This window comes from Perca flavescens, chromosome 16 (genome assembly GCF_004354835.1).
Source record: "Perca flavescens isolate YP-PL-M2 chromosome 16, PFLA_1.0, whole genome shotgun sequence".
NCBI classification, from domain to species: Eukaryota; Metazoa; Chordata; class Actinopteri; order Perciformes; family Percidae; genus Perca; species Perca flavescens.
This window is the reverse complement of record NC_041346.1, coordinates 10,360,710-10,373,664: the sequence shown is the minus strand read 5'-3', so window position 1 is coordinate 10,373,664 and position 12,955 is coordinate 10,360,710. Positions and strand designations below refer to the sequence as shown.

At 41.7% G+C, this 12,955-nt stretch overlaps 1 protein-coding gene across 4 annotated transcripts in view; it reads left to right on the top strand.

The window, feature by feature from the left end:
* The window catches only part of rxraa (retinoid X receptor, alpha a), a 115,215-nt gene extending 104,019 nt beyond the window's left edge, over positions 1-11,196 (top strand). For all 4 annotated transcript variants that reach the window (XM_028601692.1, XM_028601690.1, XM_028601691.1 and 1 more), the window contains exons 7-11: positions 764-893; positions 3,069-3,201; positions 5,810-5,901; positions 8,494-8,599; positions 8,949-11,196. In XM_028601692.1, the coding sequence (XP_028457493.1) occupies positions 764-893; positions 3,069-3,201; positions 5,810-5,901; positions 8,494-8,599; positions 8,949-9,096 (609 nt within the window). In that variant the 3' untranslated portion in view covers positions 9,097-11,196. The remainder of the gene's footprint in view (positions 1-763; positions 894-3,068; positions 3,202-5,809; positions 5,902-8,493; positions 8,600-8,948) is intronic.
* The last annotated feature ends 1,759 nt before the right edge of the window (positions 11,197-12,955 follow it).

Sequence of the window (12,955 nt, the reverse complement as noted above, 5' to 3'; positions counted from 1 at the left end):
CTATTTAGGGCACTAAATGGACAATGTGCCGTACAATGTCCATTAGCCAGTCCAGTCCAGTCCACTACCAAGAACTGACGGTTTTTTTTATTTAAAAAAAATATCAAAATCACAAGATTTATTTTACCCACTGAGAAATGTTGACCTTAAATGACAACAATGCATCTTTTGAAAAGCAATAAAAAAACTTGGAAAAGGTTATGAACTTATATTAGCTTTTGATCGACAATAATAGGGGACATTTGTTTCAGGCATGTGAGCTGGAGAATAGTTACAGACTTTGTTATATGTTTCACTGTGAGTGAATCATTATACACAATCATTTGCTGAGTTTTCTGTAGGTCTGCCAAACTTGATAACAAAGTCCTGTTGAGCTCCTAAGTGATTGTTATGTTGTGAAGTGTCAGGAGGGGCCTCTTGAGCTCCACTAGCTGTCCAAAGGCTGATTTGTGCGTTGGCTAAAAGGTCCCCAAAGAACATGCCTGCTTGGTGAAAGTGTTCTTTTCACTGGCCACTCTCTGCAGGTATTTCCTCCACGAGCTGGGACAGAATCACTGTTTATTTTGTCTTCCAACTTGCTCCTCTTGAGAGAATATTATTCATAGCATAGTACTCATGTAACCTTGGATGTGTGTTGGTAGGTGGCTCAACCTGACACCAGCCAAAAAGAGACACAGACTAAGACAACAATGTTATACCTTTTCATGTTATGCATAACCTGGATTTCTAACTTCGAGATTTTTCTGTCTCTGTTTCCCTGCAGCCCAACGACCCAGTGACAAATATCTGTCAGGCGGCTGACAAACAGCTCTTTACTTTGGTGGAGTGGGCCAAGAGGATCCCCCACTTCTCTGAGCTGCCACTGGACGACCAGGTCATCCTTCTACGAGCAGGTCTGTCAAAAAGGGCTAAAACACAGTCATAAAAAAGCCAACCAACCAACAAACAAACAATTACACTAGCTGTGTTTCCATTCACATATTTGTATGTGCATTTTGAAGTATCAGAAAAGCTGGATGGAATCGGCAAATTCTATCAATTTTCTTGATTGTGCAAAGAAATGTTTACAGTCCCTTGAGGTGGGTTTTTGCCTTTGTCAAAAAAGAGTTGATGCACTAAACAGGATATGGAAACGCCTTTGGCTAAATAGGTTTTGAGATGGCAAAGATTTAACTTGCATGTAGGGGGGTGGTGTTTTCCTTTTATTAGATAGTGACAGTGGATAGACCGGAAAGGGGGAAAGAGAGAAAGGGTATGACACGTAGCAAATGGGCGCAGGTTAACTTACATAACTGTTTATAAAATAAGCTGTTTCCGCTTTCGCCGTCTTTCTGGATATTCTCAATATGTGTCTTTGTCTAATGACAGCATTAAACATGGCCAACACTGACTGACATGAAAGAACATTTAAAACTTGCCCGGATAAACCAAATTCCTGAAGACCTCTCTCTATTTTTCTCTCGTAGATGGGTTAGATGGCCAAGGTGACTTGTTTCCGGGTTGATTTGTTTCCTACTTCCTTCACAGTTTTTTGGGACATTTCAAAAGTTTGCTTAAAATTAGCTTGACAGTTGAATGGAAACATGGATAATGAATAACGATTATGATTTTATTCCATAATGGCCCCTCCAGTAGGTTTGGGCAATGGCAATTGGCATAGGAAGATTTCCACAGTGAAACATCGCGATGGATGATGACATGTTTTTGGGGGGGAAGGGGGGACTACTTGAATCTAGCCATTGTTATTTGAACATATAGGAAATGTTCATCAAGCACAGTGTTGAAAAGAGAATAAATGAGTAAATATTACTGTTCTCAATAGTAAATTATGATCACCTTGTCTTTAAACAAAGATAAAACAGCAGCTTTTTTGTTAGCATTCAACCGCTATGGCTTCCATGAGACTTTGACTGCATAACAGCTAACCAGAACCATAGGGTACGCTATGATGCTGTTGAGTGCTAGCTAAATAACCATTGTTTTATCTTGGTTAGCAAAAAAGAGGTGCTTAATTAGTATCAGTAGAAACAACAGTAGAAAAAAAACCAGGTCTTAGCCGTTGAAAGAAACCCTCTTTGAGAAAACGTACTGAATTACAGATGCTAGTGCTAGCTCTTTATCTGTATCTAGGTAGAATAATCTTAGCCAAACAGAACTTGAATACACTAATCTGGCCATAACAGTGAAAAACTGTCTTGGTTATGTGACTGAGATGAGAGTCTGACTCACCAAGGTCAGAACAGCTCATTCTGTGTATCTGCTGTATGTGGAAAGCAAGCTAACTGCTCAGGATCACAGGAGCATCCACGTAAAACACAGAGTGAATCATCTGTCACTTCTCTTACAATCACTAACATCACATGCACAAAGGTTTTTTTCAGCACACAGCCCTTGTTGCCTGCCTGTCGCTCAAATTTTATGCCATTATATTCTAAAACCACCTTGAGGGGGGAAAAATGCTATTACACACCCACCCCATACCCTGAAAAAAAAGTCCTCCCATCATTCCTTATCTTTAGCACATATAATGATGGAGAGACGTCAGCAAAGCAGAGAGAGACATTATTCTGGAGAGCTAGTCTCTTCCCGGCTCTCAGGTTTTCTATAAATAACCACTTTAGTTCTGCTGTATCACGGATAAAAGCATCGCGGCTCCTCTCATACCCAACTCAACTCTGGGGAAAATAGGCGAGTGTTGCCAGGCAGAACAGTTAAAGGAGCCCTGTCACTCAAAAGGCAGCGTCTTGTGTCTTTAGTGCTCTCTGTGTCAGGCCCCTGCTTTGGCACATCAAGCCTGTTGTATTTATTGTGATGGCAGGCGCAGTTCATCCCTTTTACACGCTTGTCTCTTCAGAAAGGATGATTCAAATGTCTTCGTAATAACCTGATGCCTGTGCTTGAGAAAGCTGCACGCTTTTACCGCGCAGCCTAATTGATTCATTGGAATTCCCCCTCTGTTGTCAGTTTCATTTTGCTTGAATGCTGTGTGAACTTTTGTACTGGGATTTGCCTGTGTTTTTTTCCTTCCCTCATACTTACCCCGATCCTCCTCCCCATCTCTGCCACAGGTTGGAATGAACTTCTCATCGCATCATTTTCGCACCGTTCGATAACTATTAAAGACGGGATCCTGTTGGCGACCGGGCTGCACGTCCACCGCAACAGCGCCCATAGTGCTGGAGTGGGAGCCATCTTTGACAGGTCATTATTATCATGTAGCTAAACTTTCTTGTCTTTAAACTAATCTATGCACAACCTACAGATAATATGTTTCATAGGTGGTTTGTAAATTGTAACTAATTGCTTTGTTAGTGGTTAATAAATCATTTCTAAATGTTCTACAGGTTAATAATTAGCCATTACTAGGGACAACATGAGTAACCAGATTATGAAAAAAAATGTTTGGCTGGCAGCATAACTTATTTTGGGTATAACATACTTTAATAATGGTTTATTACTGGTCTGTTAAGCATTAATAAATGATTAACTATTGTAAATGTATTCACCCCTTAGTGCCCGTCTTCTCAGAAAGTGGTAACATTAAGCATACTTAATAAGTTATAAGTAAAAGTTTTGCTAATGCTAACACATCATTTATAAATGCTTTATCAGTCAGTAATAATCTGTTAATAATGACAACTTTTGCATGGTTTTGAAAAATTAATTTGACCAGTGTTTATACTCCTCCAGCATGATTTGCTTTGTCTTTTTAGGTTGCTTAAAAGTTGACCTTAATAATGCCTTATTACTGATCTATAAAGCATCAATAAATGACTTAATGACTACTATAAACCTGTACACCACCTGCCTAATATGTTACCACTTAGAAAGTGGTAACATTTTAGGCATACTTAGTAGTAACTTATGCTTTGCTTTGTCTTTTTAAGTAGCTCAATAGTTAGTAACACCTCATTACAATCTATAAAGCATTAATAAACATTACTTAATTACTAATAAAGCATTAGCTACAACTTCAAACAAGAAGTGTATTTTACTAGAAAGTGATTTTGTGTTTTTGCAGCATATGACATTTTGGTTTCCACTGAAATACAGTATTACAGCTAGACTGTAAGTCGTGAAAGGCAAAGCAGCACAGGAACTATTGATCGACTCCAGTTTATTAAATATGTACACCAGTAGGTATCAGGGGTCTCACACAAACACTGAACCGTTCAGAAAAATGTCAAAACCCCAAAAACTCCATGCACAAGTCACTCACCGTGTAGTGGGGGGTGCGCAGGAAGCACCATGGTGACTGTTGTTGACATTCCAGCTGTCTGACAGCCTGAGATCTCCCAGGAGTCTGCGCTGTCACTTCAGCAGCATCACACCTTCAGCCCAACTGACATGCACAATTTAGAAAGTTGTAGTATTTTATTCTGGTCATCAATTAATTGCTTGGATCAGGGATCTTCAACAAGGGGTCCAGGACCCCTAGGGGGTCCTCAGAGTCAATGCAGGGGGAAAGTTTTTTTTATTTATTTTTTATTTAAAAAGTCTTAACATGAATCTAACCTATTATTAGCAAATATAAATCCCCACTTATGATATGCTTACTGGCCTATCAGAAAGAAGATAGTCGCTAAGGTGGCCATTCACAGATACAGTTAATCCTAAGGATTCACTCTGCCACATTTTAACATTAAAACATGATTCATGGCAACAATTATTAGGCTATTTTAATAGCTTAGTATTGGATGCAAAAAAGGCTTTAGGTCGCCCTACGTGTTATTGTAGGCCCAGTTTTATATGCAACTTAATTTGATACAATATGTAGTAGGGGGTCCCTGCTTCATCTCGCTTTCAGTTAAGGGGTCCTTGGCGTAAAAAAAAACATTGAAGACCCATGGCTTAGATGATTTATTTTGAAAATGAAAATTGCAGTCTGCAAGCTCCTGACGAATCAGATCAGTTACAGGTGCTGTGAATAACCACTTCTCCTCCTTTTTCTTCTTCTTCTCTTTTCTTGTCCCTCTGCCCCTCTGATCACCGAGCCTCTGTGCTCAATCATCGGCGTTCACAGCCACAGGACATATTCCATCTCTGGCATTAACCGTGGCAAGCATTAAGATGCGCAGGGCCGATAATGTTTCTTTATCTACTCCTCTCTCTCTCTCTCTTCACCATCCAAATGAAGACACTGATTAACTTAAACACTTGAGTCTTTTCTCTTTCCAATTTTTTTTTCATTTTTTTTTTCTAGCCCTGTTGTTCCTCCTCGGAACAAATTTAATTAGAATGAGCTAAGAGCCACAATTGACTTTACTATCCAGAGAGAGAGGGGAGGGAAACGGAGTGAGAGGGAAAATAAAGAGCGAGGAGAGGGTGTGACCGAGTCAAAGAGGGGTGAGGAGTTCGAGCTACTCCACGCACCGACACTCCCACCAGTGATGTCACACACAGACAGTGGGGGCGCGGGTGTTAGATTACAGCTTGTGTTTACTCTGTGGCTTTCCTTTTTATGAAAACCACGTACTAAATATAATTACTTTTCAGGGTTGTAAACTTTTCCATTGATCTAACTGTGCGTGTGTGTGTTTTTAAATAGAGTTGAGCTGGATAATAGTCAAAAAATTTATTTTTACCGTCCTGATCTGGATAATTTACACGAAGCATAGTGTGTCCTTTACAAAAATATACCAATTAGACTCAAATGGTTTCCCGTGATCTTAACTTCCCTGGCACTCGGTTGTCCCATACAACACAAAAATACCCGTAGCCAAGAAGGCTTAAAAAAATTGCCTGACTTTGAATGAGCCACATCTCTGACTTTATTCTTTTTATTGTATTTTGTGTCTCTTTTGTGCAGAGTGCTCACAGAACTGGTGTCAAAGATGAGGGACATGCAGATGGATAAGACAGAACTGGGGTGCCTTCGAGCTATAGTCCTATTCAACCCAGGTAAATATCACTATATGTAAGCTTGCATTTGCGGTGGCACTTTAAAAAAGCTGTAAATGAGGTGTTTCAGAGATTTGTGATTTTTAAACGGGCTCTGTTTATTCTAGTTTCAATTTCAGAACAGTCAGAATACAGCAGGTACATGTGTGGAAGCTGTTGGGGGTGTTTGAAACAACAGCTTAAAGGGTTCCCAAACAACATAATATGCATCCACAACACTGTAGACATGTTTATTGAACATCTGTGTTTTACAGCGCAGCGGGACTTTTATTAAAGTTTAAAGATCTTTATGTGCTGTAAGGCCTGCTACTTTTTCTAGCTATAACCAAGAAAAAAACAGCATTCAACTGATATTGCTTAAATAGAATATGACTAATTTAGCTTGGTAATACTCCACCCTTAAATCTATCTTTAAGTATCATAATGTCTGCTGCAGTTTGCTTGGCAGACAGCTGTAAAGAGTTTGTAGTTTCTTTATTGACACAGCCGGAATTTCGGTTACACCAATTCCACCGACAACAACTTTTCACAGTGGGACGACAAGTCTCAAAACATCCAGAGAAACTTCTCACATCCACCCCCTAAAGCATAATCCACTTCTCCACTGTCTCCAACATTTCATATTTTCACCCAAATGTTCATAAATGCACTACTTGAGGTGGAGCTTTGTAGCTTTGGTAGCGGGGCACAGAGGTCATACTGTATGTTTGGAATGTACTGAGCATACCGAGGGAGAAGAGGGGGGGATTACGCCGCAGAGCAAATGAAACGTGTCACCATCAGGATCTTTTGTGAATGATTGACTTCGAGCAGATTTCTGGAGTGAGGAAACTAAACAGTTTGTACGTCAAAATTTAGGGTGGAGTATCACTAAGTTTTTGCCTTTTTGCCTCAGCTTGACCTCGTTAATGTAACTGGAGAATTGGGAACTGGGAACTGGCTTTTGACTTGCCGGCGTTGTCTTTGAACTTGACTTCTCTTGAGAAATGAAGACGGATGTGCTTCTGACCTCTGCATAGCACTGAGGTAGAGAGCCCGAAATAAAAGCTGAGGCAGCGCATATTTGATTGATGAACGTGCAGAGGGCAAACCAATATATTCTTTATTAAATAATAATGACATCCTCCTGCGAAAATCTGGCCAAAGAAAGCTTATGACGGCGAATGACTGTATTTGAACCTCATCCACATGGCACCAAAGTAAACTAAACCAACGCCATGAATGGGACCCGGGTTTTTAATGACAAGGGGCGGGAGCCTCCCTCCGTCCCCCTGGGGGCCACTGTGGATCTGTTCACCCCCGACACACACTGATCCTCTTGTTTTTCCAAATTTTGTTCAGGCCACATCCAGGCCTGCTGGCCCCGGGTTCACATCCAGGCCTGATTCCTTGTTTAATTAGGGGTTCGCAAGACTGGTCTGACGGAGAAAGCAAAGGGTGGGGTGCGGCGGAGTAGCGGACGGCGATGCTAACAGTCCTTCCTTTCCCACACTGTGTGATCGAGTCCAGCCATTACCAACAAATGTTCATTCACTGTTGATCACTTGTGCGGCGCTTTGTTCATCAGAAATGTTAATCAATGACGCGCCTGTGTTGTTAATCAAAGAGGAGTCCTCCAGTGGAGCTTAAATTAGCGCAGTGCTAATTGGACTAACCCAGAATGAGGGGACACAGGTCCACAACTCAAAACTCAACTTGGGAGTTATATTAAGACTCTGCTCTCCATCCTAAACTACAGCAATGTGCCCCCGAGCAGGGGATTCGCTCGAGTTCTCTCTAGAAAAGTGACAAACATACCCGGTTTCTATGTAGTCAACGGATGTGTTGAATGAAGTTCACCCACAAGGTGACCCTCTTATTTTGTTTGTTGCTTTAACTTCTCCTTGAGAGTGTTTGTGTGTGGGTTTGTGTTTATATTGCATTGCTAAAATTGCCTGCAATGTTTAAAGTTGCCCTGCCATACAAAACCGTTGCATTTTTTTGAAATATGTCAGGTCCATATGTGTTTGTGTTATGTTGTGAATGCGAAAATGAACTGCTACCTCCTGTCAGCTCTAGCCACTGAAAAGAAATAAGCGGGGAAATCAGGCCAATTACAAAAGCTGGACAGTCTGACATCATGTTGCCTGAGCTCATTACTATTCATGAGATCGCCCAGTTGTGCTGGGTAAAGGATTTTGACAGCCAGGCTCTCATTGGCTAGCTGTTAGCCAATCAGATTAAAACAGCTTAGCTTGTTGAATATTAATGAGAACTGGCAGAAATCGAGCTGAGTCTTCCTGCAGGCTTTCTATACCACACTAGAATGGCTTGAAACAAGGTAACCAAGGCATTTTTTCCACAAAAAATGTTAGTCCATGGTAGAACTTCAGACATCACCACAAAGTAATGAAATACGTGTGGCAGGGCACCTTTTAATATGAGCAATAAAGTAAAAACAAGCATAAGCTGTAAGAATGTTAACAAAAAGAGTGTATTACATCCACATGAAACACAGTTCCTGTCTAATTGTAAACAAATAATAGCAGTAGGGTTGCTGTTGTTATTTTCTATATATATATATATATATATAATTTTTGTTTGTCTCCACAGACTCTAAAGGTCTGTCCAATCCAGGTGAGGTAGAAGCTCTGAGAGAAAAAGTGTACGCGTCTTTAGAGGCCTACTGCAAACAGAAGTACCCCGACCAGCCTGGCAGGTAGGAAAACAAACCCAGACATGACACGTGCGAATCCCCACACTCTTCCTCATTTGCTCCCAACTGCACCAATCAATCCTTTCTTGAATTCCGTTTGTTGCTAAGAGAAAATGTTTACCTGCCATTTGAGAATCACTTTGTTCATACAAGTAGCTTTAGCATGAGGCCGCTGCACATTATATTGAAGGCACTGTACGTACGTGCAATATCAGTGCTGGTTGTTCTGAGGTTGTTTTGCATCAGGATCATCTCCACACACCTCCCTCCCTCCATCCCTCCCTCCCTCTTCTTGTCAGATGTATATTAGTCTTGTGCTCCTGTGTCTAATTCTGGTCTTGTGTTGTGACAGATTTGCCAAACTGTTGCTGCGGTTACCAGCGCTGCGCTCCATCGGCCTCAAGTGTCTGGAGCACTTGTTCTTCTTCAAGCTCATCGGCGACACGCCCATCGACACCTTCCTCATGGAGATGCTAGAAGCCCCCCATCAAATGACATAATAGCAGAGCTAACATCTCCCACCAGCCCTGGATTAGGAACGGAGTCCTTTTTTAAGAAAAAAGAAGAAAAAAAAAACAAAAAAACATCCGTCTCCAGCTAAGGGACAGATGACGTGACGACTTTGGATGGAGAACTCCTCCCTTCCTCCTGTCCCTCCCTCTAGCCCTTCTCCCTTTTGATGTGTTTCCAAACAATGAATTCATCATGCCTATGGGTCTGTTTAATACCTTGTAAAAATTATATAAATAAGGAATATATATATATTATAAATATATATAGATGAAAATCACACGGCAACATGAGTGACAACCGTGGACTTAAAATAAGTTAGGACAGAAGACGAAAGAAACGTATTGAGCCATCGTTTTCATCCTTGCTTTTTTTTCCTGCACCTTGACAAGAAAAAGCAGAGCTAGTCGGGTCTGAAACGCCCTCAGCTTTGCTTACAGGTATTTTGGAGGAAAAAAAAAAAAAAAAAGCAGGTGATGTCATATTTGGACACTCAGCGTTGTGATCAGGACAATCGTGGACTGGGAGAGCCTCTGACCCACCCCCACCCCTCTCTCTCTCTTTTTCTCTTTCAGGACTGGACTTCACTATCAGGGGAAGGGGGGGGAGGTGCTCCTGCCAGGACTCTAATGAACACGTCAGGTCTTGCACTAGCTGTGAGCTTTCTGGAGTAGAACTCCGAGGTGGGTTAACAGGACTGCAAGTGCTCAAAAAAACCTCAGGTCTCTGCCCCAATATCCAACCCATCCGAAACCATGTCTTACTCTGTCAGCACTGTGCAACACCGCGGAGGACACGGCCTGTCAGTTCACCAATCAGCCCTTCGCTTTATGTTAACTGATTGGACGAGAGTCGGGAGAGCTTGTTAAGTACAATCTGTGCGGTCCTTCTGCACGCAGGAAGATGGCAGGCTGTTGTAAATGAGCCCCGCGTTAGCCGTGTGCTACATCCATGATGCTCTAAAAGGCTACCAGCAGGCGCAGGAACAACTGTTGTCATCCTTATTTTCCAGCATTTGGGCCTTACAGGTGATCACGGCAAACTGGGCCGGCTGCAAAGCGAGCGCACGGTCGTCTTTGGGGCTTTATCGTGGCTTCCCCCGGCCCTTCTTTTTTTTTTTCGTCCCTTCTCCAGCCTCTCTACATCTCATTTCCTGTGAATTTCCGCACACCATTTTACACCTCCACACTCAGAAATCCCTTCTGGCTCCACGCACCGGGTATTAGCTTTTTTTTTTTTTTTTTTTTTCGAAACACCTCATATCTACCTGTACATAAAGTTACAACCGTATACAGTATTGACGTTATTTTATCAGCAGCAATGCACAATTACCTCTGTTTCCATCCCTCCGACCGTCGGCTCTCGACACTCATCGAACCATTCACAGTATGCGGGAGTCGTGCTTGTCGCTGCAGCAGAGCCATTCTTTTTGTTTATTTCTTTGTTACTTGGCACTTAACCTCATGACAGCGGAGTCGGGTTCCTAAACGGAGAGCTGGTGTTGATGTAATGGACCTCCTGAGGTGGAATTCGGGCCCAGGCCGGATCAGGAACGCCCCGATTGTTTTCCTCCTCAGAGGGACAGCCACACTCGCTCTCTCTGCACTTCTCTGGACAACCAAGGGTCATTCAAGTCAAAGTGAAATGTTCGATATCTCCATGTTATGTATAAATATGCTTTATGCCCATTTTCTGCTTTTTTTTTTTTTTTTTCCCCTCTCGTTTCTCTAAATGCTGCAGCTGCTGCAAAACTATGCATCGAGTGCATTTCCAAAGATCGTCCACACAGCGGGTGCCTGTTGGCTCAAACAGGTCGAGTGTTTGAGACGTGTGGGTTTGCTCGCTGTATTACTTTCCTGGAGCGGAGAAAATGCCTTCCTTAGGTTATTTTCCCCACTATTCAGACATTTGATAGTCATTGTGTGGTGGTTTAGTTACCTATCAGCCCTCATCCGAAGAGGGGAGCACAGCAGAGTTCAGGGACATGAGAGCGATAGGAGAAGAGGACTAAAAGAGAATGAAATCAATGCTCCATCTGCCTAGTCACCTTGTTCTCTTTCATAAGCACCTCGACTATCTGGACCTGGAAGAACAACAACCCCGAGCACTGTGTTATCATCATTCTTTCATAAACTGAGATGGTTAATGGTCTGAGGAGTATGGAGTCCTGAGTGTGCCACGTCAATAATTCCTTTTTTTCTCCCCGGTGTTTCATTATAATCAACTCGTGGTTTTAATACAGTTAACGTAATATGGATTAGTTTTGTATTTCAATTATGCATTGAACCAAAATACAGCGTATTTGTTCGTTCTATTTGAACAATTCACTAATAATTGGATTTTGTTAATGGAATTGTAGTGGTGGTTTTGATAAGGCTTTTAATTTAAATAGTTTTAGTATACTATGTGCCTAACAGTCTATATCAAAATGAGTTTGTCTCCAGCTTTACAGTTTACAGTTTCCCTTGTATGCTTGCTTTTGTTTAAAGCCCCACATTCTAACGAGATGAAGTCCAGCCCACAGAGCAGCAACAGCAAGCTCACTTTAGTGCTCATTCTTTTTCTTCCGTTTGTCAAAGTGACGGTAATAATAAAGTCTGGAAAAGTCTAATTATACAGGTGGCACCATCAGGACTCCATAGCTGTATTTACTTTGTTCAAAACACCAATGATAAAAGCATGTTCATTTTTCATCATGATTTGGGGTTTGGGGTGGGTGCGGGGGTTAACTACACATGTTGCTCTGTGAAAGCGATCCCCCCCCTGACGCCCAGTGATCTCTTACCTTATGAAGAAAAAACAAAGAGTTGGTTGAGATGCCGGCTCTATAATGTCAGATTTGATCAGTTTGGATGTGAGAGAGCGAGAGAGAGAGAGAGGGATGCGGCGGTGCTTTTAAGAGCTGTGCGCTCCCTCTAGCGGAGGAAAAGCAGCACTGCAACATTACTTGCAAATTTGTAGTATTTAATCAGACAAAAAGACGGCACTTTCTCACTTATTACTAATGTTTAGTTTGATCAGACATACCCTCTGTGTCTGTGCTTGTAAAAAAAAAAAAGAAGCAATAACTTGAGTATGACCTCTATTGACTTGTGGTTTTACCGTTAGGCTACTGGACCGTTTCAGTGAGGCGGCCCGTATAGGATTCCGTAACTGTCCAGGTGACCGTATACTGACTGCCAGTCTGAGCTCCGTTTACAGTATTTATATTCTGCACCCCTCCTTGTTTGTCTGTTAAAACAAAAACTAAATCAGTACGTTTTCAACGTAAGCATTCTGGCGACTTTACTGTTTTTGTTAAGACTTGGCTAGATTCGCTGATTTCTTCTTTTTTTTCTCTTTTTAAGAGGACTGTTGACGATTTGAATCAATCAGATATTAATATTATGTTTTCTCGACTGGGTGACTAAAAGAAAACTTTAAAACCCGCTCCCTGATGTCTCTGTCCTCTTGAGTTCACTGTGATGAGCCAGCGCAGGTCTCTAAAGCCATAAAGTGGATGATGTGCGAGGAAACCGAACCGACACGGATCTTGTTGACTAGATAAAGAGAGGATCGTCCGCGTGGAATGATCAACTACATGAACGCTTTATAACCTAAAGCTCTATTTTGTTAATATGTATATGTGTATATATTTATAAATATATATCGACCGATCTGTTCCTTGAGTATTTCCAACATTGAAAGAGGGAGACGAGTCTTTCGGACCAAGCTGTTCTACAACTCAGAGATTTTATGCTGGTGGGGGGTCCCCCCTCCTCCCCCCAAATATCTGATGCGTTTTTTTTGCATTTCAACCGTGACTTTATAAAAGACAAATCGATCCTGATCAACCAGCAGAGTCGCTGA